This window comes from Andrena cerasifolii, chromosome 15, assembly GCF_050908995.1.
Source record: "Andrena cerasifolii isolate SP2316 chromosome 15, iyAndCera1_principal, whole genome shotgun sequence".
Classification (NCBI taxonomy): Eukaryota; Metazoa; Arthropoda; class Insecta; order Hymenoptera; family Andrenidae; genus Andrena; species Andrena cerasifolii.
In genome coordinates, this window is record NC_135132.1 from 10,725,827 (window position 1) to 10,750,990 (window position 25,164).

At 48.7% G+C, this 25,164-nt stretch overlaps 1 protein-coding gene across 1 annotated transcript in view; it reads right to left on the minus strand.

Moving 5' to 3' along the window:
* Positions 1-4,293: 4,293 nt before the first annotated feature.
* The window catches only part of LOC143377375 (uncharacterized), a 66,626-nt gene continuing 45,755 nt past the window's right edge, over positions 4,294-25,164 (minus strand). The window contains exons 5-8 of the mRNA XM_076828587.1: positions 16,550-16,675; positions 8,601-8,790; positions 8,250-8,452; positions 4,294-7,615 (exon numbers count right to left, since the gene is read on the minus strand). Of these exons, the coding sequence (XP_076684702.1) occupies positions 7,589-7,615; positions 8,250-8,452; positions 8,601-8,790; positions 16,550-16,675 (546 nt within the window). The 3' untranslated portion in view covers positions 4,294-7,588. The remainder of the gene's footprint in view (positions 7,616-8,249; positions 8,453-8,600; positions 8,791-16,549; positions 16,676-25,164) is intronic.

The window sequence follows — 25,164 nt, forward strand, 5'->3', positions numbered from 1 at the left end:
CATGAAGCGAAAGGAGGTATTCTGAATTTCAGCTGCGAAGGCATCCTCGATTCTCTCTCCGGAGACATTACTTTGTGCCACCTCTTTCGACGTCATGTTCTCCTAGTACATAGCCCAATTTTGTGCATTCTGAAAATTTTTGCCAGATTTTGGCCCAGGTATCAGGAGAACATGAAGCGAAAGGAGGTATTCTGAATTTCAGCTGCGAAGGCATCCTCGATTCTCTCTCCGGAGACATTACTTTGTGCCACCTCTTTCGACGTCATGTTCTCCTAGTACATAGCCCAATTTTGTGCATTCTGAAAATTTTTGCCAGATTTTGGCCCAGGTATCAGGAGAACATGAAGCGAAAGGAGGTATTCTGAATTTCAGCTGCGAAGGCATCCTCGATTCTCTCTCCGGAGACATTACTTTGTGCCACCTCTTTCGACGTCATGTTCTCCTAGTACATAGCCCAATTTTGTGCATTCTGAAAATTTTTGCCAGATTTTGGCCCAGGTATCAGGAGAACATGAAGCGAAAGGAGGTATTCTGAATTTCAGCTGCGAAGGCATCCTCGATTCTCTCTCCGGAGACATTACTTTGTGCCACCTCTTTCGACGTCATGTTCTCCTAGTACATAGCCCAATTTTGTGCATTCTGAAAATTTTTGCCAGATTTTGGCCCAGGTATCAGGAGAACATGAAGCGAAAGGAGGTATTCTGAATTTCAGCTGCGAAGGCATCCTCGATTCTCTCTCCGGAGACATTACTTTGTGCCACCTCTTTCGACGTCATGTTCTCCTAGTACATAGCCCAATTTTGTGCATTCTGAAAATTTTTGCCAGATTTTGGCCCAGGTATCAGGAGAACATGAAGCGAAAGGAGGTATTCTGAATTTCAGCTGCGAAGGCATCCTCGATTCTCTCTCCGGAGACATTACTTTGTGCCACCTCTTTCGACGTCATGTTCTCCTAGTACATAGCCCAATTTTGTGCATTCTGAAAATTTTTGCCAGATTTTGGCCCAGGTATCAGGAGAACATGAAGCGAAAGGAGGTATTCTGAATTTCAGCTGCGAAGGCATCCTCGATTCTCTCTCCGGAGACATTACTTTGTGCCACCTCTTTCGACGTCATGTTCTCCTAGTACATAGCCCAATTTTGTGCATTCTGAAAATTTTTGCCAGATTTTGGCCCAGGTATCAGGAGAACATGAAGCGAAAGGAGGTATTCTGAATTTCAGCTGCGAAGGCATCCTCGATTCTCTCTCCGGAGACATTACTTTGTGCCACCTCTTTCGACGTCATGTTCTCCTAGTACATAGCCCAATTTTGTGCATTCTGAAAATTTTTGCCAGATTTTGGCCCAGGTATCAGGAGAACATGAAGCGAAAGGAGGTATTCTGAATTTCAGCTGCGAAGGCATCCTCGATTCTCTCTCCGGAGACATTACTTTGTGCCACCTCTTTCGACGTCATGTTCTCCTAGTACATAGCCCAATTTTGTGCATTCTGAAAATTTTTGCCAGATTTTGGCCCAGGTATCAGGAGAACATGAAGCGAAAGGAGGTATTCTGAATTTCAGCTGCGAAGGCATCCTCGATTCTCTCTCCGGAGACATTACTTTGTGCCACCTCTTTCGACGTCATGTTCTCCTAGTACATAGCCCAATTTTGTGCATTCTGAAAATTTTTGCCAGATTTTGGCCCAGGTATCAGGAGAACATGAAGCGAAAGGAGGTATTCTGAATTTCAGCTGCGAAGGCATCCTCGATTCTCTCTCCGGAGACATTACTTTGTGCCACCTCTTTCGACGTCATGTTCTCCTAGTACATAGCCCAATTTTGTGCATTCTGAAAATTTTTGCCAGATTTTGGCCCAGGTATCAGGAGAACATGAAGCGAAAGGAGGTATTCTGAATTTCAGCTGCGAAGGCATCCTCGATTCTCTCTCCGGAGACATTACTTTGTGCCACCTCTTTCGACGTCATGTTCTCCTAGTACATAGCCCAATTTTGTGCATTCTGAAAATTTTTGCCAGATTTTGGCCCAGGTATCAGGAGAACATGAAGCGAAAGGAGGTATTCTGAATTTCAGCTGCGAAGGCATCCTCGATTCTCTCTCCGGAGACATTACTTTGTGCCACCTCTTTCGACGTCATGTTCTCCTAGTACATAGCCCAATTTTGTGCATTCTGAAAATTTTTGCCAGATTTTGGCCCAGGTATCAGGAGAACATGAAGCGAAAGGAGGTATTCTGAATTTCAGCTGCGAAGGCATCCTCGATTCTCTCTCCGGAGACATTACTTTGTGCCACCTCTTTCGACGTCATGTTCTCCTAGTACATAGCCCAATTTTGTGCATTCTGAAAATTTTTGCCAGATTTTGGCCCAGGTATCAGGAGAACATGAAGCGAAAGGAGGTATTCTGAATTTCAGCTGCGAAGGCATCCTCGATTCTCTCTCCGGAGACATTACTTTGTGCCACCTCTTTCGACGTCATGTTCTCCTAGTACATAGCCCAATTTTGTGCATTCTGAAAATTTTTGCCAGATTTTGGCCCAGGTATCAGGAGAACATGAAGCGAAAGGAGGTATTCTGAATTTCAGCTGCGAAGGCATCCTCGATTCTCTCTCCGGAGACATTACTTTGTGCCACCTCTTTCGACGTCATGTTCTCCTAGTACATAGCCCAATTTTGTGCATTCTGAAAATTTTTGCCAGATTTTGGCCCAGGTATCAGGAGAACATGAAGCGAAAGGAGGTATTCTGAATTTCAGCTGCGAAGGCATCCTCGATTCTCTCTCCGGAGACATTACTTTGTGCCACCTCTTTCGACGTCATGTTCTCCTAGTACATAGCCCAATTTTGTGCATTCTGAAAATTTTTGCCAGATTTTGGCCCAGGTATCAGGAGAACATGAAGCGAAAGGAGGTATTCTGAATTTCAGCTGCGAAGGCATCCTCGATTCTCTCTCCGGAGACATTACTTTGTGCCACCTCTTTCGACGTCATGTTCTCCTAGTACATAGCCCAATTTTGTGCATTCTGAAAATTTTTGCCAGATTTTGGCCCAGGTATCAGGAGAACATGAAGCGAAAAGAGGTATTCTGAATTTCAGCTGCGAAGGCATCCTCGATTCTCTCTCCGGAGACATTACTTTGTGCCACCTCTTTCGACGTCATGTTCTCCTAGTACATAGCCCAATTTTGTGCATTCTGAAAATTTTTGCCAGATTTTGGCCCAGGTATCAGGAGAACATGAAGCGAAAAGAGGTATTCTGAATTTCAGCTGCGAAGGCATCCTCGATTCTCTCTCCGGAGACATTACTTTGTGCCACCTCTTTCGACGTCATGTTCTCCTGTTACAAAGCCCAATTTTGTGCATTCTGAAAATTTTTGCCAGATTTTGGCCCAGGTATCAGGAGAACATGAAGCGAAAAGAGGTATTCTGAATTTCAGCTGCGAAGGCATCCTCGATTCTCTCTCCGGAGACATTACTTTGTGCCACCTCTTTCGACGTCATGTTCTCCTAGTACATAGCCCAATTTTGTGCATTCTGAAAATTTTTGCCAGATTTTGGCCCAGGTATCAGGAGAACATGAAGCGAAAAGAGGTGTTCTTCTGAATTTCAGCTTTGAAATTTCCAAAAATTCCAAATGACTCTCAAAATTTCCATGTATACACTTATCCAATCAAATCCATGGTAAAGGAAAAGGTAAATTCCATGACTCCAATTAAACGAATCGTCAGTATACATAAACTCCCTTTCAATTTTCCCGACAAAAATCGTACGCGAATCATCCAGCACCTTTGTCGAGCTATTTGGTTACCGTCCCGATCACGTCTGCTCCTTCTGGCTCGTTTCTGATCCGTTTACCCTACGATTTCGCGCTCGAGGGGGGGGGGGCTCCCTCCACAGTCGACCGGACATATCGATAGCTATCTGCCAGGCACGACGGAATTTATTTGCTTTCGCGAAAGCCGCCACAGAGTTATCTCGCTGGACGGCGTTTGATTTACATGTAAACACCTCGTACCGACCGATAAGGCTTAATTAAGTCTCGCCTGGTTAATTAATAAGGGACCGTCGGGCGTAATTCCCCTTCTCGAGCGCGTCGATCATGGGATCGAAGATTATTGGCAATTACGGTGCTACCACTGGAGAATCCACGAATTCCAACAGAGGAATTCTTTGCGGGGGGGGGGGGGGGGGCTCTAAAAATTTTTAAAGGCCTCCCAAAGGAATTTACCTTCGTCCGTGGATACTTACCCTTATAATCACGGGAGAAAGGTGTAATACAGAAATGAAGAGGTTGATGGTTTATGCGTGAATTATCATTTAATTTATTTTAAGTTAAAACCTTTTTTACAACGATATCTTACAATGTCGCTTTTTACATTCGAAATAATATCGCCACGAAATTGGCTCCGTCGATACCACCTTCGTTTCTTTCTCTTACGTCCGCCCAATTTCGTCCTTCCTCTTACTCCCTTAGAAATTTTTATGCGTCTGTTTGTGTGTGTGTGTGTTCGTGTATGTGTCTCTGTGTTCCACGTGGTTTTTATACAGTCTACACGCTACTCCCTAGTAATACTATTATTAGAATAACCTCCCCCGTCTGTTCGCTGCTTCATCTGCTCGTCCATGTCCCACTTGGACTACTCGAATCGCGAAAAGGGGGGCGGCCCCTCCGTGAATTTTCGATTTTTCCACCACGAGACGCCCTCCAGGGCAGACGATGCCACGTCGTCCCCTTCCCGTTGCTTTTCAGTCTTTTTTCTGGAAAATCACAACGCTGCTGACCTCCACCCCTCGCCCCTTTCGCGGTTCCCCGGTTATATGCACGAGACGATCGCGGTGGACTGAAGTATCGATGGGGAAGAGCCTCCACTGGCGTGGATCGACGATCTTCTGTGCTGGAAATCGAGTGGCGACTACTTTTTTGGTTTTTCTATAAGGGTTGGAAAGAATTTTAGGGAGACCGATTCGGAATTGGTGTTACGGAGCTTGGTTTCAATTTTGGTAAATGTAACGTGGGTTTTGGGGGAGTGGAGCTGGTGTTGGGGAGGAAGATTTGATTAGGGTTCCTTTTGGTAAAGAAATTACATAGGTGGGAAGGCGAAGTGTCGTGGGTTTGAATTTTCATGTGAATTCCAAATTTCGGGAGTGGAAACAGAGGTTTTGGTGATAGGAACGTTTTGGAATGCAGTAGGTTTTTCATTCACAGGAATTCCACGAAAAATTACACATCCCATAAATGAAAAGCTGAATCTGCCGTTCACAGAAATGTTTCAAGAAGAAAATGAAATTTTGCACCACTCACGATTTCCCATAACGAGAGCCTACCTACTGTAGGAGAATCGAATCCTCTACCAAAGGAATTTTGATTTTCCACCCCCGAAATGTATCTTCATAACTGAAATAAAATTTATTTATTTATAAACTGAACTTCCTACCAAAATTTCATTTTCCTCCAATTAATATCCCTCGAATAACAACAATTACCGCTGGAAATATAATCCGAAACATCCAAAACAGAAGATCGTATCGAACCCCCTATCCAATAATTTGCAAACCCTCCCCCTTCGATTTTCCACTCGATTTCCTCCCCCCCACACACATTTTGAACTCGTGCTACCCTTAAAACGCACCCTAGTAGATCGACAAAAAGAAAGGATCACAATGTGGTCTTCGACTCGTGTCAACGATCGCGCCCGAGTCCATTCGCGATTAATTAATTAATTAGAACGATTAATGAATAAATCGGCGTGTGTGTGTGTGCGCGCGCGCGCACTGCCGATCGGCGACGACGATAATAGGGTAATAAGAATAATAATGATAATCGTCATTTACGGCTATTAACCTTTTCGCTCGCGATAAATCGTTTTAATTACCATCGCTTGACTATCTAGATGCAAATCTTACGATGCGCAATTAACCGCTAATTTATGCACAATCACTTTTACTCCTCTCTCTCTTTTACGCTTTTTGCCGGAACCACAACACGGTTGCGCGGCAATTTTACAATAATATTTATAATATTTATAATATTTATATTTATATATATATTTATATTCATCTTCATATATATATATAGATTTGTTTATTTATAATATTTATATTTATATATATATACTATTATTACAATAACGGTACACAATCTCGAAGATACAAAATTTACAACGCGTTTTTGTTCATCAGTTTTTTCTTTTCTCTGTGTGTGCATGTTTTTTTTCTTTATACGTTCCTGGCTTGCTCCTTCTCTCGTGTCTGTCCCTGTCTGTTTCGTCTCTTGCGAATTAGTTTTTGATTACTTTTACGTAGTTTTTCCTTTTTGTTCTTACTTGGTTAAAGCAACGATCGATTTCGAAGCCACGACAGGACAAGATCGACTCGATCCGGATCACCGGAAATTCCATACGATTTACGGATTTACTCTACGTGGTTTTGCTTTACGATTACTTCGCGAATGTCATTCCACCCCGTTCGCTTTGCTCGCTATTCGCTAACCGGTACGACACACGATCGCGTGGGCGACGATTGGACGTCGACAATTTCTTTCGTTCTGAAAAATTCTGAAAGTAAAGGATTCCCTTCCACCTCGCTCGGCGCAGAAGGAACGAAGAGCCAAGTCTGGGAGATAACTAATCGTAAATGTGGTGTATAAAATTTAAAAACGCGCGCTCTTGTGCCCGTTCATTTTGCCCCAAACGCGACGGAGGAACATCCATTTCACTATGTACTAAGAAAGATGTGACAGTAGGCGCGAGAAAGTGGAAGAGAAACCGAGCGAAAAAGATGGAACGCGTCAAAGTCCAATCGGCCCCCTCGCGGAATTATAAATTCTCGTTAATAAAAGATTTTTAAAATTGCACGATGTCTCTCGATCCTCCTTAGATACACACTTAACGCTACGACGTCCATTGGCGTTCGAAGATCGATTCCGATTGGCGAGGGTTTCATACCCTTTCTCAATTTTGTAAAACGAACCCGGATAATATTCGCGAAACCTGCAGGGGAACCGCTTTCGATTCTAATCCGCTGCGAGCATTATGTTTCCAAAGGACGCTTTTCCCACCGCGATCGAAATTTTGCTATAAACCTTGGAAACGATTCGGTCGCCTCCAAGGAATCGTCTTCGAAGCCCTGCCGCGACCAACTATAGGGATATATTGCTCCCCATCACCGCGCATCCACGCACGTGATATAAATTCTTGCATTTTTACCGTGTATAGTGTTTATGTACAGCGCGTATATTAATAAGACTCGATACAAGTTAGCTGACTTCGTTTGTACTTGGGGCCTGGGCTCGATGGCCCTACGTTTGAGAACTTTACATATTTACAGCGACGCGAGACCGCAAGAACAGGAATAGAGAATAGGGGAAAGAGGATAGAGAGAGAGAGAGAGAGAGAGAGAGAGAGAGAGAGAGAGGGGGGGGGAGAGACAGATGAAAGAAGAATGGAAAATTGTGGTATTTTTTGTGTTTTACGTGTTCCCTGCTCTCGAACGTCTCTCGTTGTTCTTCGCTGGAAGAGAAAGAGAGGAGCTCTGACTTCATTACGTTAGAACGAGAGTGGTGGGCTGCGTCCTGAACTGCTGGTCACTCGCGATTCATGTGTACTCCGATCGCCAACCGGTCTGAAATCAGAGAAACAGATTCCATGTCTCGGCGTTCCAAACGTTCTGAACGGTGGTTTGGAATTAGGGGTGGAAGGCCTGGTGCGTCGCTCGCCTGTCAGTTCAGCGAAAAGAGGGTTTAGGTCTCTGTCGAGTGGAGGTCAGGCGTTGGTTATTTGCGTCGCGATTAATTTCAAGTCCAGTGTTAGGTCTTTCAAGTAATTTCCACTTTTGGGAATTTCACCGAGTGATCCTCTTGCAAACAATACCGACGATATAAATCAATCCGTTCTTAAAAAGACCCCCAGGAAAGTTTGACGAAGCTGCTGACGATACATCAATTCCCCGACGCTCGAAAATTAAGCCTTAAGCTGTTCAGCATGCGAAGGAAATATCACGAAAGATTCGCCTGGTGTATCTCTAAATCAGGGCTGTTGAACGCCGCGCCGCGCTCCATCAATCATGATCAGAAATCAACCTTGCGAAGGTCGCGACGCTCGCGCACCGTGCTTTCTCCAGCTTTATCGTGACACGTTGAATTAAAGAACGACAGGCTTATCGGTCGCTGCGCCTTGTCGCGCCGCGTCGCGCCGCGTCGCGCCGCGGCTCCAAAGGGAGGAGCGCGTATTGGACGGAAACGATCGTGTGTACTCACCATTGCGTTCGTCGTGGCGGCCAGCTGGAGACCCTGAAGACTCGTCATGTGATGAGAATGGGAATGCGAGTGCGAGTGCGGGTGGATGGGGGGCGGCGCTGGTGGCGCAAATCCTTGATGAAGACCTCCGGCCACGCCGACACCCGTGTGATACATGTAATGCTGCATCGCCGGATGCATCGTGTGATGATGCTGCGACGTACCTGCAACCACGATCAACCCGCCATTCCCCTTTAATCTTTCCCCAGAAACGTTCAGCGCGCAATTGGGACGCGGTAGCTACCGATAGCGACGGGGGCTCGAGATAAGCTGATTCAAATATTTCCAAGTTGTTAAGCAGATTGAACTTACCCATTGGCGATCCGAATCCAGAATGGAAAGGCTTGTTATCGAGGTCGAGATGACCACTGGCCTTGATCATATCTCCCATGACACCACCGAGGCCCAGGCAGCCGCCAGCCTTCTTCTTCTTGCTCTTGGACGAGAGCTTCCTGTTCCTCGTCTGAATGCCCTCCTTCTTCATCGTGAGCGGCCGGTTCACCTGCAAAAGTCGGAGCCAACAATTCGTTGAGTTGAACAGTAAATCTAACGGGAGGCATTCAGGGAAGTGGGGGTGGGGTTGGTTTTAGGGAGACGCTTCAGTGAGTTTGTTGGAAAAGAGTTAACGTTGGACGATAAAAATGGGTCTATTAGGGTGAAGTTTGCAAAGAGGAACGGGCTAGGCGATTCCCATCGTGTGTACAGCGTTAGATAATTACCCTTCACGGGTGTAATTAAGAGGTTTGCATTTGTTGTACGATGATTATATACCAAGCCAATCGCCAATTTGCATGTAAATGCGTTTGCTACATAGTAAAAATTCCAGTCTCCCGCGTTATGGAAATCCAAGGGTTTTCCAGAGGGGAGTTTTTCTCCCACGATGGAGAAACACGCGTTATTTTCGTACGCCCTCCAGACACAGCGCAATTAAGGAATCCCTCAGATTCTTGGTAGTCTACGAGCGCCGGTGCAATTAACAAATCGACAGGGCAATTTTCGACGCCATACGTCACCGTCGGCCGCTCTGACAACCATTACGCCGCATTCCCTCTTGTGAAATGTACGATATTTTCTTGGGAATACAATGGAACACGGCTTCGCTCGTTTCGACATCGTTACACAGACGCTACGAGGAGAGTGTAACATTATACGTGGACCCAACCGAAACCTAGCTCAAACACAGTTCAATGTTGATTTAATTCGAGACCTAGCTGAAACCGAACCCGTCCAAAATTCGCACCTTCTTCGTTACGCGTCTCAGCAGAATCAGAAAGTACTTTCTTCCACCGTTCAAGTGCCATACAGAAGATTATCGAGTGGAGTTGCGGAGGGCCGAGTAATTCGGCAAATTCGGGCAATTGCGTAATTCCGAAAAGTGTCGTTGACCGTCTGGACGTTGGCTTGGGTGGCAGTAGAGAGGAAGAGGACGAGTAAGAAAGGAACAGCGCCTCGAGGGGAGCCGAGGGAGGAGGACGAGGGAGGATGATGCCTCCACCGCCACCTCCAGCGGCTTGTTCGCGTATCCCGCAATACCAGGAACCTTTTCCTTAAGTTGGCAGTTGCGTCACGTCGCGGCAACTACAAAGCGCGCCTCCACCTCCTCCCACCTCCTTCTCATCGCATTTCCCTCCCTCCCCGTTCCCCGCCGCTGCGATGCAGCACACCACACTTGCATACCTAGTTATTTCGTACTTAAGTATTGCACGCGGCGAGCGCGCATCCGTGCACACTTATACAAGGGACGCATAATTGGTCCTGAACGGAGCTGCTTGAAAAAAAATCACCAGTTCTGGAGACGTTTGAGCTATCGGGAATATTCCTACTTTCTAGGGAGAATACCCATACGTCTGGGATAAAATTCCCAAGTGTTTAAAGGTACGCGATTTGTAAATATCGAAATAAAATGAAAATTAAGTCAGGACATGTCTCGGTTAGATTCTAGCTAGGCCTGGGTTAGGTTTCTATATTCCCGTAATATTTCCTGAAATTTGAACGTCTCGAAATATCGAGGAATCCTTGTTTATCTAGAAGTATACCTAACCGGGTTACACGAACGCGCAAATGAAGACTACCAGCAGCCAGCAATATTCTCAGCGCGATTTGGCATTCAGGTTGGGTCGCGGAGATGCACCGTGAATCACAGCCGATGCAGCGGCCCATGAATAAACAAAGGATTATTAAACACGCATCATACACGCCTAATAGAACTTCCTCCCACTATCCTCCCTCCATTCAGGCAAGGAGAGGCTCGACCGCTGTTCCATTGATGCCCCGAGATCGAATGATTTCCAATGTTTTCCTGGAACCGAGAGACCGCTGCCCGTCGACGTCACGCGAAAACGCAGTATTTTACCAAGTGGACGGATGAACCTTAATGAGTGAAGTCGTGGTACGCGACGGAGGGTGGGGCAGCGCAGACAGATACGAAAGCTCCAACCAATTTGAATACAATACGAGCGGCTTTAATAGGAAGCCTGAGGACGGTTAAGTCCTCCGCTGGTGTCCGAAACTGTGCGAGGTGCAAACAAAACCGGGTAGAGGGATAGAGAACGAATTTCAGGGGAGGGCGATGGGTACGTTCGGGGGATTCGAATGCAGATTGATGTGGTCACACACGATGCAACCGCACACCGATCGCATACGAAATTGCTGGGCCGCGACGCGAATCGTCAGGTGGGGTCAATGAATGAAAGATTGGAGACAAACCGCGTTCGTTCGAATTTTCCCGCTGGTACTTGAATCCCAATTGACGGGGACAGTTCCTGGGACCGAGGTGGTCGAATCGGGATGAGAATAATTGAACAGATTTCAGCTAAGCGCAGGTGCGTTGCCCGTTAGGAATCGCAGCAAGTGGAGGGAACTTTAAATAGCCGCCATTTTGTTTTCAATTAATATTTCGGAAATTCCCTCTGTTAACGAAATCTTTTTGGTTTTTTCATGTTAGATAATCCGGTTCCGAAAAGGCAGTGCTCACCGCAAAAGCAAATTTTTAAAAAGGCTTCTCGGATGCCGGTTGTTACTTCGTTATAAACGTAAATATTTTCGTACAAAAAAATTACCAAATGTTCTTTAAACGTTGCTCTTTTAAGTGCAAAAAGTTGTGTAAAAATATATGCTTCAGCTTTTCTTTTGATCCTACTTAGTCGAATGGATCGAGAAGACCAGGGGCTACGGGAAGCTTCCTAACTCGGAGGCTCGCAGAGTGGTGGCGGAATGTCTCGTACAGCGGCTCGCCAGGGGCATATCAATTGTCGCGAGCGGGCCTTTACGTTTCTTCTCCGTAACACGATTTTACAACTTCCTCGCAAGGCACCCGGTGCCGCCTGTTCGTCGAACAGACGAACGAGGCCCTCGCGATCCGTGACGCATCGCTGGATCGAACCGTGATTTATCTGCAGCTTTAACTGTGCGGTCGTGATCGGCGTACCATATAAAAAGGAAGTGTGAGAACCTTGCAGGATTATTCAAATCCCATCCACCGTCGCAAGCTACTTTCTTCTTACCCGAAATCCACCAGAAAGCTGTTGGGTCCAACAAGTCGGCTCCTAAAATTATTCCCCTTATCGGTGAATCGGTGGTGTCGCGAAGCACGCGCATTTCTAAGCGCCGCGTGTAAACGCGAGCCTTCAACAGCGTATGAGACGACTGTCCACGATCGAGATCCATATCGCGGAAGACAGGGTGTCTCTGTGTCCGGTCAGAAATTCCCCCAGTTCGCCAGTCGCGCCGCGCCGTCGTCCCATCCCTCGACCACTTTGTCCGCTTTGTCGTTTTAAATTTAAATCTCCTCCGTGACTTTGATCCAGCTACCGCGCGAATTTGCTTCGGTGGCAAGGATACCGAAAAGGGAACCAAGAACTCCCAGTTGCCGATTTTTCCGTGTACCAGCTCTCAAGATACTCGATACTCGTCACGAAACCGATTTCGTATCGAATACCGGACAAAGTAGCAATATCCATCCGAACAACGGATCCTGAGAACGCCGACGGGACGCTGCGGCGGCGCGGCGCTCGTCCTTTTGTCCGGCTTTTACACCGGCTACATTCTGAAAGAGGCAACCACGAGCCGAAACGTCGACATGATCATCGTTCGGCCGGCTCGAGGGGCCGTGTAATGCTAGAAGGTCGACATTTCAGGTGCCTCCAGCTGGAATCTAAGAATGTACCAAGATACACGACGGGGGGAGGTAGAACAGGGAGAGAGCGTGCTTCCCCGAATCGTTCGCACGAGCACCGTCTCCGATTACGGCTGACTTTGTCGCCGGAGGCGCGCCTGTTTCTCGCGTGCGCTTCAACATCCTTTCAGCGTCCTGCAGCTCCAAGGGGAGGATATCCAACGCGATTCTTTCGCGTGCTTCTTATCGGGAGTAAAGTTGCGTAAGGACAAACTTGAAGTATATACGAAGTTAGGATGACCTCGGTTTATCTTAGCTCCCGATTAGGTGCAGTTTAAATCAAGTTCTTAGCCGCTAGGTCTTGGATCCCCGCTGATTCTTCTCATGGAGCTACTCCGCTTCGATGCTATGTAGAACCTTTCTACTCGACCATCCGGGGACATCTTCCTTGAAGGAATCCATGGTTTAACCTCCGCGACCTCTCCGTGGCACGGTGCCTCCAGGCAGAAGGATTTCGGGCGGCGATTACCATATTTCGAGCACCCGGTAGCTCGACGCCGGGCACGAATAATCCGTGTATTTTCGACTAGCCTGCCCGTGTGCGAGTTCAACCATGGACGCTATCGGGCTGCTCTATCTTAACGACGCCAGATCTGTCGTTCTGCGCCTCCCTCGTTCCCGCCCCCGCCCTCCTTTCTCTTTCCTCGTCCGGCATCTATCTCGAATCTCGAGACAACCTCGAGAGGTGGGGTACCCCCGATGTGGTGGCAGGTACAAGAGAAACTGCCTGAGATTCTGCTCTCGAAATGATTGATCTCTGGCCCAGGCCCCCCTTACATACTTGGTAGCGATCGACGTCTTTTTATTACCACCACCTTGTTTATTTTGCCTGGCCCAGCATCCGGGATCTTTTAATTCGGTCCGGTTCGCTAGCCCGCGCAATTGCTACTACTTAGGTTTCTCGCGTGCTACACGAAGGATCATCTGTCACTGGGCGTCCGAATTACATACTTCCAACTGGACTACTATCCCTATTAATTCCCAACGCCCGGTTTCTTCGCTCCTCGGCCGTTTCAATGACCAAGTGGAGCCTTGAAGAGTCCACGAACCCTCGACTAATCCGAAAGCGAGTCGTATCGTCCGATTGTTCGGGCATCGACTATCCCGAGCTGGTACCCTCTGCCAGGGGAGATATTCGGACGGGACCAGTGACTGTAACGTGTCGGCTTAACGTCAGCGAAGACGGTCGCCTATTTCACTGGCGGGCCCGCTTACCCACGCTCGTCTGAACTTGGTCCCTACACCATGGACGAGCGCTTTAGAGTCGACTTGCTTAAAAGCACACGGGTATGTAGGTGTACCGAGCACTAACGACACCTGGTCATCGAGTACAACTTCTTAATTCTACAAAATGTCATTATTGTCGGGTCATCGAAGGGATAGGGAGTACCATTTCGCTACCTCTCCTCTAGCCCCTGGCGCGACAAAGGGAGAAGTTCGCGACAGCCACCGAATTTATTCCTCCCGCAGCGTCTACGGCGTCCCGTGTCGCTAGGCATTCAGCGGCGGAAGGGCGCCCAACGCTTAATTAATGATTACCAGGAAACGTGTCTGGGCCTGGCCTTTATGCCCAGCATTAACCACCATGGCGTGGTTGTTGCACCGTGTTCCTGGCCGCGCGCCATCCCCTGTCCACCTTCTGCTACAGATCGAGCCAGATAAACGTCACCGGCCGCACGAGAAAACGCGAATTAAGCCCGGCGACCTTGTCGACCCCTTTACTACTTACAGTATCACCGGCTACACCTCTAAACACGTAGTCCCGCTAACCGGAGGTGGGTGTTTCAGGTGTCGGCGATGGATAGAGGATGACAGATGCCAATTGCGAGCTTTCAACGCTCCGGCATCTGTCGTCGGGCCAGAGATCGCGCGCGTGTCGCACCCAGGACTCCGAGCAAGTCGCGAATAAAACGTATCAGCGGGCAGCACGCATCGCGATGAGATAAAGCGGCTGATAAGGACGGCGGAGGGTAGAAAAAGCCGCGTAAATTCAGACGGACGATTTGCTCGAGGAGCGAGCTCATTGGAGAAGGGAGGGGGGAGGACAGTGGGCCCCGTTGTCACGGACGGACAACGGGAGAGAGAGAAACAGAGGGGCTACTGTGACGGGAGCGAGCGTAACGAGTGTTCAACGGAGAAATCGCGAGCCAATTAGCGCCAGTCGCAAATGAATCGTCCGCCTCTTCCCGTCCACCCCCCCTTTTCACTCTCCTTATCGAGATCATGCGAGAGATCGCGCGTCCGCGATCGAGATAGCGCTGCCAGACGCGTACGCGTCTCGGGAAAAACGAGCACGCTTCGAGAGAGATGCTGGTAATTTCGAGATCCGCCACGCCACGGTTAGGGATTATTTTTAGTTAATGGTCGTTGGGGGACAGGTTCTCGAAGATGCGCGAGGTTTTTGGGGGGCGAAATTGGGAGAAAGCTCGATCTAACCGAGACACCTAACTGGAACATTCAGCTAACCGCGATCTATGCATGGTGAAATGAAACGTGACCTATAGCGAACCTCGCATAAACTAGGGCTGTAACGAATATTCGAGTACCAGAGAATTCGAACGACATCTTCGAATATTCCAAGAAATTATTCGAATAATCGAATAATTATAGGTTTATGTCATAAACCTGGCAGACCAAATCGTGTTAAGTCGAAGTTTGATTTGGGTTACTATCAAAGGCACACACATCTTAAGGCTAACTGAAACTTTTGATACAATTATGCGAGACCTAATCTAAGCAATCCCAAGAAAAGCATATGTACCTCTATCAAAATCCAGCTACATCCCACGCACAGCTACGTAGCCAAGGAAAGAATCACGGAACAAGTGATTCCAGCAAGCTGTGCAAGAATTCCCCCGGCTAGGAACAGACACAACACATTTCTCGCCTATTAAGGCCGCCGCCCACGCGTACTCCAGCAAAGATTTCCGCCTCGCGGAAATCCACGTCGCGGTTCTCGGTTGGAGGCCGACGTGTACCGCCGTCCCTGGGTGAAATATTGTTCCTGAGAAAAACCCGTCGACTCGTAGCATTTCCGTTTTCGCCATGCCCCACCCCCTTTGTCTTTTCCACTCTTCTGCAGTGCTCGCTTCCGCCGCTTCCTGTGTCACACGCCGTTGAGCACGCTCCACCCCCACGTCCAGAGGGGGCTACCCCACTGGGGCACACTTCGCACGTCCGGCAGGATAGAAAGTGGCCTAATTGTTGGCACAACAGGGGTTGCGCTGCTGCACCCTCGGAAACTTCGAGTGGCCCACCCAATCGTTTTAGGAAGACAACTACGGTTTAAATTGGATAGGGTTCGATGGATTTTGCATGCAAAATGATGTTGGTTCGAGGTTCAGAAGGTCTATTGACGTCGTAGAATGTGTACCTCGAGTGTCTTTGCGGTTCCAGGTCTGACACACCTAACGTTGGCGGAAAAGTTTGAAAACCCCCAGCCACGTTACAAATCGTTGCCAAATCGTAGACCACACATGCAACACGCCCCTGTTAATCTAGTTCCTGTCGAAGAGGAAGAAAGCACGAGGGGATCGGGATCGAGGAATTAGGTTCCACGTCGGGGGCTCGACAATGGAGCACGAGAGGCTGTGTACGACAATGGCAATCCGATATTCTGTTACCAACCCCGGTTTGCATTCTCTGTGCTTGGCAAAGCGGCGATCGGTGGCTTCGACGGTGGCCAAAGAACGACCTTTTGCCTCCTGCATTTATCCGGAGGAAGCTTTTATTACGCGGATCTCGTATCCGCCGTTTAATACCCAGCCTCCTTTGTCGGCGCCCCCCTTTTCAAAAACACTGTATCCAGTGACACAGATCACGGAAAGGGATCTCTCTTCCTCTGCTACTTAAAAGAAGGACATTCTCTACTTTCTGGTTTTCCACATTCTTCTTTGAATTTTTGCGTAAGTGGAAACTGGGGACGAGTGCTTTAAGAGGGTGGGCGTTGAAGCTCCTGAAGCGTTCCGGAGGATACGCACTGATGCGATACGTGGAGGTGCAATGGTGTTCGAACAAGTTCCTTGGTCGGGAGGCGATCGTGCAGCGGAAATATCGATGTCGAGTGGATGTATGATCGATTACTTACGTTGTGTAGCTTGTAGTAGAGGCCGCACGCGTTGCAAACTGGCTCGCCGGCCTGGTTCCTCCGCCAGAGCGTGGTGGTCGCGGTCTTGCAGTTGGCGCAGCTGGTGCCCGCCCGCCTCGCCGCGCTCTGCAGCGACAGTTTTGGAAAAGAAAACAGACAGATATCACACCTGTAACCGCTACGTGGCTCGAGCAACCGCATCCTTGAAATTTTAATAAAAAAAAATCGCAAAATCTCTACCAACGTCGATTTTTCCCGCACCTCTACTACTTGCGATGCGGTTGCTTCAAGTGGATCGATCGATCGCTTACTTAAGTAATTTAACGGCTGTCTCTCTTTTCGATAGAGCCTAGCTGAAGGGTCGAAGACAAATCAGTAAAAAATAATACTTAGAATATTTATCAAAAGTATCAAAAGACATTTAACAAAAATCCCGTCGCTGGGATTTGCCACGTTCCTAGGGAATTCTCTGTCAAACTCTCTAGGGGTGAGGGAATCGATGGAGGAATTCCTGTCAGTCGACCCACGCACGGAATCGAGAAGCCACAGACTGAGCGAGGATCGCGTGAAATCGGTCGTCCTTAATCCTCCCCATTCCAGAAACGTGAGCTCGTGTTCCTACCTGTGCAACGTGCAACCCACATCCTTCTAGCACCCCCTGTTCCTCCATCACCGCGGTGGAATCGAAAACGGTCTTCGATATACACCTGTTTGCCGCGTTCTCGGGTAGCAAACACTTACCAAAAAAGAGGAGAGGGATCTTTGCCCCCCGTTGCGAGACTTCACTCGGTGCCTCCTCCTTTTTAAAGTAGCTGTCATGCTCGAGGAAAATAAATACTCTTGCGATGCTTCAATGGATTTGCAATTTACATCTATATGCCTGCCCTGAATTCTTTAAGTGTACACTCCATTTGCCTCCCGGCCCTTCTTTCATTTCGTTCGCGGACAATTACCCCCGTGGACAATGAATTTTAAAGTATGAGAAACTGTTTGGTGACAGTGTTTCTTAGTCTGCTCCATTTCCTTCCTTTCTGTTTGCATTCGCGGAACACTTAACCCCCGTCAGAAGTGTCACCATGGACCAAGGAGGAAGAGGAGTGGTTGGGGGGCGAGCGTACCTGGAGCATTGTCGGTGAAAGTATAAGGGAGAGTCGCCTATCGAAGGGGGCTAATGGAAAAACGATTGAAACTTGTTTGAGCGAAAACGAAGTATCGACGACCCCCGAAACTACCCCCTTTGTGCCACCCGTCCGCGCGACAATGCGTCCCGAGCGCGTGTCCACGAATATAAAGTGTCCTAGCAACTGTTTTTCTTTTTTCGGCGTCTTCCTGTTCCTCCTGTTCGAGAGTACTCCAGGCCCCCTCCCTCAACCCAACCTTTTGTCGTCGCAACAATGACGATTCCCGTGCAGTTACGAAATTCTGCCTCGCTGCTTCCTGCTTCGAGTAAATCCCAATGCTCTCCAGACACGACCTCAAGAAAAAGGAGAATTTCGGAATCGGGAGTATTTGATTTGCTTGGAGTCGATGGTACAGGGTTAGTTAAAACTGAGTTAGAACTGAGATAAATGTAACTCACTCGAGCCGCTTCCCGCTCAACATTTCCTCCTCGTTATATTGCTGCACTCATCGATGATTCAGAAAAGCTCATCTCCAGGACACGAAAGCCACCCAGGAAAGTGTGGCAGCCATCATTGGCGAGGACTGTTTGCTCTGTCGGGGTCAGAGGCGAACGAAAGAGAAAAACGCGACACTGGAGAGGGGTGGCTCGGCGCGGTATGTAATCATGGCTTATCTGCCGGATCTTATCAACCCTTGCGCGTAGCAAAAGGGGTCTGCAGGGTGCTCGGGGCCCCGACCGACACCCCCCCCCCCGCGTGGAATCAATACGCGGAGAGCCACCTCATCAATATAGAGGCTCCTATCTGCTCTAGATCTTTGACACCCTCGCTCGTCCAGCCTTTCACCTTCGTGACCAGCGGCTGAGGGGTGCTGCGGGGGGTCGAAGCTGCCTGAAAATCGTCGGTGGCAGCAGCTTCTCGCGCTAATGGTTATTAAACGAGGGAGAAACGAATTTCTGATGACTGTTCCCTGGACGATCGTTAGCAAATGGAATGTAACGTGATTAGAGGTGATCCTTTGGGGGTTACCCCCCTCCCGTGCGTTTTAAAGTGCCCAGAAAGACAGTTGAACGATGGACAGCGATGGTCTGTACAACAATTCGCTAACAATTCCAAAATTCTAATAGCTTTCGCGTTTGCAATTCCAAGAATAACGAATTTCGAGTATTCCTAAGCTAAAGATCGTGGGATTTTAATGCTCGCTGGCTGACAAGCTCCAGGAACCTTGTCACAGCTACGATCCGCATTTCCAACATCCTCGTATTATTACAGCGATCGCCCAGCGAAGTAGCGAAAGCTTCCGATCTGCATAGCCCGGAGCCCCGCTCTCTTCGATAATCCAGTTTTCAATTTCCAGAGTGACACCAGCACGACACCGCCACCCCTTCCACTCGGCGGAAGACGTGAAAGGAGAGCCGCGTATTCACCTGAACGAAAAAGGGGCGGCAAGAAGAGCGGACAGGAAATAAAAGCATGATTCCACCGGGTGGAGAGGAACCCTCCCTCCATCGACGTCCTCCGTACCGTGGACAGGGGGAGAGAGGGGAGGAAGGGAGAATAAAATCTTTGCGAAACGGTCGAAGCAACAGGGAGGAACAGGGACGCAAACTGACGTGGACCAGGGACGAGCAAAAGGAGATAATAAGGCAACGAGACCTGGACGAAAAATCGAATTGAAATAAAAGGTGGACGCGCCAGGGATGCGCGAGGGAGAGGGAAGCACGACGGAGAAGAGAAACGCGGATCGCCGCGAACTTCAGAAATGTCATATCCGTCAGTGTCCGGGGCTGTTCGCCTTCTGAAGGCAACCGGTTCCACGCGCCGCTCGATTAACTTTTGTCTACCCCCACCCCTTCTGTGGAGTGAGCAATTACGCCGGCAACGCGTGGAATTGTGGATTTAATGCCCATCGATTAGCGCGCATCCTGTGGATCTATGAACCAGGGTACGCGTTAATTGGGCACACTTGTTTCAGAGCGAAGGAGAGGATCTGTTTACTTTTGGAATTCTGGAAGTGCTGGGCGCAGTTTGTGGGGGAAGAATGGAGGAGGTGGTGCGAGATGGTTTCACATCTAAAATATCCTAGGCCTCGCAACTCTACCAGATTCACCCCACAATTCCTCTGTTCCATCTGGATCCGATTTGCCTGGATCAAGGCCGACATCCAGACCCAGTGTCCTGTGCCTGCGTCCAGGACTAGCCGCGGTTATTCCAAGGATCTAATCGCCCAGCAATGCGTGCACGGCTGTCCCGGTTGAGCAGTCACTCGTTCTCCACCGAACGATCCATGGATCCCAACAGGCGTCTCTTTAATATTCATACCGGGCAGACGTTCTTAAAAGCCACGTCCTCTCGTGCCTCCTTCAACAGAAACACTCATCCCCCCGAGAAGCACGAAGAGAAATTAATCGATCTCGTTTTCACGACCAAAAAGAAAAAAAATAAAAGCACACTAAAGCGTCACCTTTTTGGCGCTCGAAAAAGGAACGATCGCGGCCTGGAATCTAATCGAACGAAGCCGAGAAGAGGGCCCTAGAAAACCGGATCGTACGTGACTCGGGACGATTTTTCAAATTTAATTGCCGGCGAGTTATCGATCGGTCGTGACAGACAACGAGGGCGCAATTATTACCGTTCCGTGGCACTGGAACCATCGAACGGTTGCCCCACCTCTCGTCTACTTCTTCGATGCTCTGCTCGATTTTGAGAAATCGATTGCGCAACAAGGAGTTATCGAATTGTGTAACGTGCTGTTTTAATTGATAGGGGTCATAGTTGGTTATTCCTTGTAATCGTGGCTTAATTGCGTCATCGATCTCCGAGTGCAGGTTGCTCGCTATCGAGGTTTCGGGTGCGCAGATTGTTTGGTTGCTGGGGAATTCGACGAATCTGCTGGGGGGACTCGTCGAGGAAGGGCGGGTTGCTGTGAATTTTATGAACCGGGCCAGTGTGCACGCGGGCTGCATCGCCAGGGGCAATCGCGAGGTCCGGTCGTTAATCACCGTATCGGGCTAATTAATAATGCTTAATGGCCTGACAGACGCATCTTGCGAACTGTGGCCGCGTATCGGTATCGGTAGCTACAGCTACTTCCTTTTCCTCTCGTTTTCATGTGGCGGGAGCTTATCGTGAAGGATTACCCTCGCGACGGACTGGTGGATTGGCCTTGGTGGGATGTAGATGTTAAGGGAATTCGAATCCCAGCGCTTGCAGCTTTCAGTTACAGAATTCCTCGAGTTGACAGCAACAGGGCTTCGGAATTCTATGATTTTCAAGGCAAATCACAAAATTCCAAATACAGAAGTGGCTTAACGCGCAATTCTCAAATTTCCTCGAGTCCCAGCCTCTCCGTATTTTCAAAAACCTTGGTATTCACCGTACACCAGCAATTAACTCAAATTCGTTGCAATTTTAAGAATCTCAGTACCTAACCTCGCGCGATGAGAACTAAAATGGCGAACAAAGACGACCATCATCCTTTCCTCTCTACTTTTATTCCCCCCCACGGGCCAGCTGCATCGGTATACGAGCAATTTGTATCCCGATGAGAACAATGTTTGTATCGAGCTTGTATCGGCGCCCTGCCCCCGCTTCTAGTCACGATTTAGTCAAGGATACACGGCGATCGTTATCGGGGCTACGCTCGTAAAACGATCGTTTACTCGAGCGGAGTACGAACAGACTGGAAAAGTCTCGATCTCCGGCTGGTAATCCCCCGATTTACAGCGATTCCCTTTGAAAACAATGGGAGGGGCCCCGATTCGATGCGCAGACCCCCTCCCGCACCCTCGTGCACCGCCAGAGGCGGCCTGATTTTATTTTAATTGCGCATATCCCGTACGATCTCGCGTATCGACACTGATACGCACATACGCGCGTAATAATTTATGGTTCGTGATTTCTAGGGGGAAACTATGCGGGGAATGAGGTGCACCTTTCGCATTGTACCTGGAAAATCGCTGGGGTAAACGTATTGCACGTTATTGAGACTCTTATTATAGCAATCCACGCGAGTACCCTCGTTATATGCACCTAAATTTCAGGCCCCAGATTTTTCTACTTGGAATTGCCTATTGTGCTCTTGCACTTTCTCGCGTCCCGGAGGCATGATAGTAGATTCTATTCGTCGTCAGAGATTTTTAAAATTCTCCCATTTCATCCCCGCAATTGCAGCGTCCTCGAACCCCTGCGGTACAGGCTGGATCGCGTGGCTGTCGCTGTGAGAACTGTGGAGCCTCGAAAATTCTGCTTGTAATTCTCGAGCGTTAGCAGTTCCTCCTCCTTCTCGATTGCAAAGCTTCAACCATTTTGCTGCATGGAGACCCAGAGAACCATTCACCTCCGTTAGATAGCAACTCTTCGCGGGCCCCAATTTCCCAAATTTCTCGCGATTTCTCAGGGTCCGAGGGCCCGATGCACCGAAAACCAGTTCGCTGAACCTAATTACCGCGGATCCACGCGGGCGAGCTCACCGGAGCGAGTGGTAGCGGGCGAGTACGCGAGGCGTCGTACGCCTACCGGGCCGCTACTCGCCGTTGCACTTATATGCAACCACGGCCGCATAATATAATGCACCGGTGGTACCGTGCACCGTGCGCCTGTGACTGTGACAAGCAGTGGTACCACATTCCTAACACTAGCGCGCGCTCGACCCGCTCTCGGTACGCCTTCTCTCTCTCCCCTTTTTTATTTTCCCCCTTTGTCTTTCTCTTTCTCTCTCCCTTCCGACCCCCGTGTCTCTCTTCCTATCGCGTTTTCTTCTCTGCCCGTCGTCTCGGAAGCTAGGGAGGGGTACGAACGATGCAAAACTTCGTGCAAACAAAGTCCCTAATCAGTGGGATTCCCCGTTTCTTTGCGCGTCCTCCTTGGAGTTCACGGCGCATATATCGAAGTACTCTGGAATTGCAGGCTTCCAAGTCACCTGGGGCCTAGAGCTGGACGTCCATTCTACCTAGAATGGAAGTGGATGGTCTGGGGCATGTTACGCGCGAATTGCAGACAGTTTCGATCGATACGAACCACGTGCGCGCGGTTAGAGCAGAGAAATTACTTAGTATCCACGATGCTGCGCGATCATCTCGCTTGTGGACAGGTTCTGGCGGGATTTTTCCAGCGCAATCGCTGCTGCGAGTGGCAGTGATAACCCGCGGCTTATTCGGAATCCAAGGATGCCTATTCCGCGCGCGCTTTTCCAGGAATCGTGGAAAGTAAGGTCGTCGCGCTACACTTGCTCCCATCCCGCGCTCGGGCGCTTTTCCTGCGCGTCAAACGCGAGCCAGCGTCGCCTGTCAAACTTTACGACTTGCTGGATGATTGGGGCTAGGCGTCGATGGAGGTTCAGTCAACGTGCTTGAGAATTCCTAAAAACTATCGTGGAATTCAGTGACTCTCTACCGTTTGTCGTTTTCAGAGTGTTCTTCCACTTTGGAAGCCTGTACAAGTGGAAGGGTCGAGAATTCCTATGGAAATCTCGTGGTTTCCTATGCTACAGAGTTCTAGGAAGAAAGCCCACGCTAGCAATTCCGAAGATTTTAAAATTTTCTGTCAACAATTCCAAGAATTCTAAACCCATGCAGGTCTACAAGTGGGAACCTCTCGAAGCTTCCACATTCTACCGCAGAGAGAGCCAGAATTTCTGAATTCTGGTGGAAATTTCTCCAAGTTCCAGGGATGATATTTAATATGCCAGAAATTCCCAACATTCCAAAACCTTCCGCATGGACTTTCGAAGCTTCAGAGTGCCAAGGTTCTCTGAAACTTGGCAGCGCCGAAGGTTCTTGAAATTCCTCCACTTTCCTCGAAATTCGCGATGTTCAGCGATTCTAGGTGCCTGGTTGAAATTCTCGACGTCCATTCGTCCGGAGCCCGGAGGACTGCTCGCGTTCCACGAACCACATCGCGAGTTCTCACATATCGACAGCGCGGCGGGAGGGAGCTTAGCGGGCATAGTAGCCAATCTATATGATAAACAGCCTAGTTATGTGTACACGCGAGCTGCAAGTCAGTTAAGACGACTACACATGCTGATGGTGATGTCACTAGTGCCTGCCAGAAAAAGAACAACTGGATGCTTCCATCCTGAATGCAACAAAGTCCCGATCCCAATCAGCCAAATGGAAAGTCACTTCAAATGAGCAGCAATTTTTCCAGCTCCTTTACGTTTGATTAATCTACCCTTCGCTAAGCCCTCGAACCTCCAACTTTCACGATACCGATACCCCGATCCAACGCAAGACCTAAGACTCGAGGTACGCACAGGTCAGCTTAGAGGTAGCTCAAAAAAGGAAAACAATAGCTGCCAGGTACCCAATTACTTTCCAAGTGGAAAAGAGAGCAACAGCATCCGAGATTACAGTCGAATGGAAACGAGGGGTTAGAGATTTTCTGGTCGTCCAAGGGAAGGATTCAATTAATCCCTTAATTACTTTTCCTCCAAATAAATCAGCACGGCGTCCGATTTATCGTTATTGCTGGCCGCGGCGTTGCTTAATGGGGCACAGGCGATTTCCACGGTCCGTTGCTAGTCCCCTGGTAGACGCTGGGACGAGACATTGAACAGGACCTTGGTCCAGGCGAGCAACCTTTCACTCATCTTCCCATCCGCGTAGAACCGCGGCCCAATCAACGTGGCAATGGATTTTCACCGCGCAGAACGCCGTGACACGGCGACCACGCCATTCCGTCCATCGACTGGCTTCTCTGCCTTTCTAATAACCGTTACCACGGGCGAACCTTAATTCGTCATCGCTAGTACGGCCAGCTGACTGATCGACGCATTTCCAAACGACGATGCTTATCGTCTGGGACGCTGCAATCGAAGCTTTGGGCTTTTGCAGCCTCTGAATCCTTTGCTCGGTGCAAGTCAGAAATTGCTGAGGTCCTGCGACTATGGAGCTTTTACTTTGATTTGTGGTTGTGTGGGGTTCGGAAGCTGTGGCGTTCCTAGTTTTTCTGGTGGTGGGGAATGGGTGACATCCAATGGAGGGTGGAATTTTAGGCTCTTGAGGATTTCTTTGTGTTTTCGAATTGCTATCTTGAAATTCTGAATGAGCTTATTTTGGAGCGTTCCATCCCTTAAATTCGGCAATTAATAATACTCCGCCACCCAATACCCTCGTAATTTCTGTGAATATTACACAGCTCCCAACGTTCGCTCCGTTCTATCCACAGCACTTTCTAAAAGCAAGACAGCCCAAGCATAAAGTCTTAAATCGCGATTATGAAGCACGCAATTCTTTGCAATAACATATTTCCCATTGACTTTTCCCATATTGTTGAGAATCCTCTATTTTGGTCGGTCGAAAATTCGATGATTCATCGTCAAACGTTGCTTCGTTGCATAACGCAGCGAAGTTGCAGCACCGAGGTAGCGAACAGGGAGAAAGAAGAAGGAGCAGAAGGGGGGAGAAGTTTGAACCCAGTGCAGAGCCACGGAGACACGGTGAATTTATTTAAATTGCGAGCAATGTTCCAGCGTGTTCAGCAGCTTCTTCT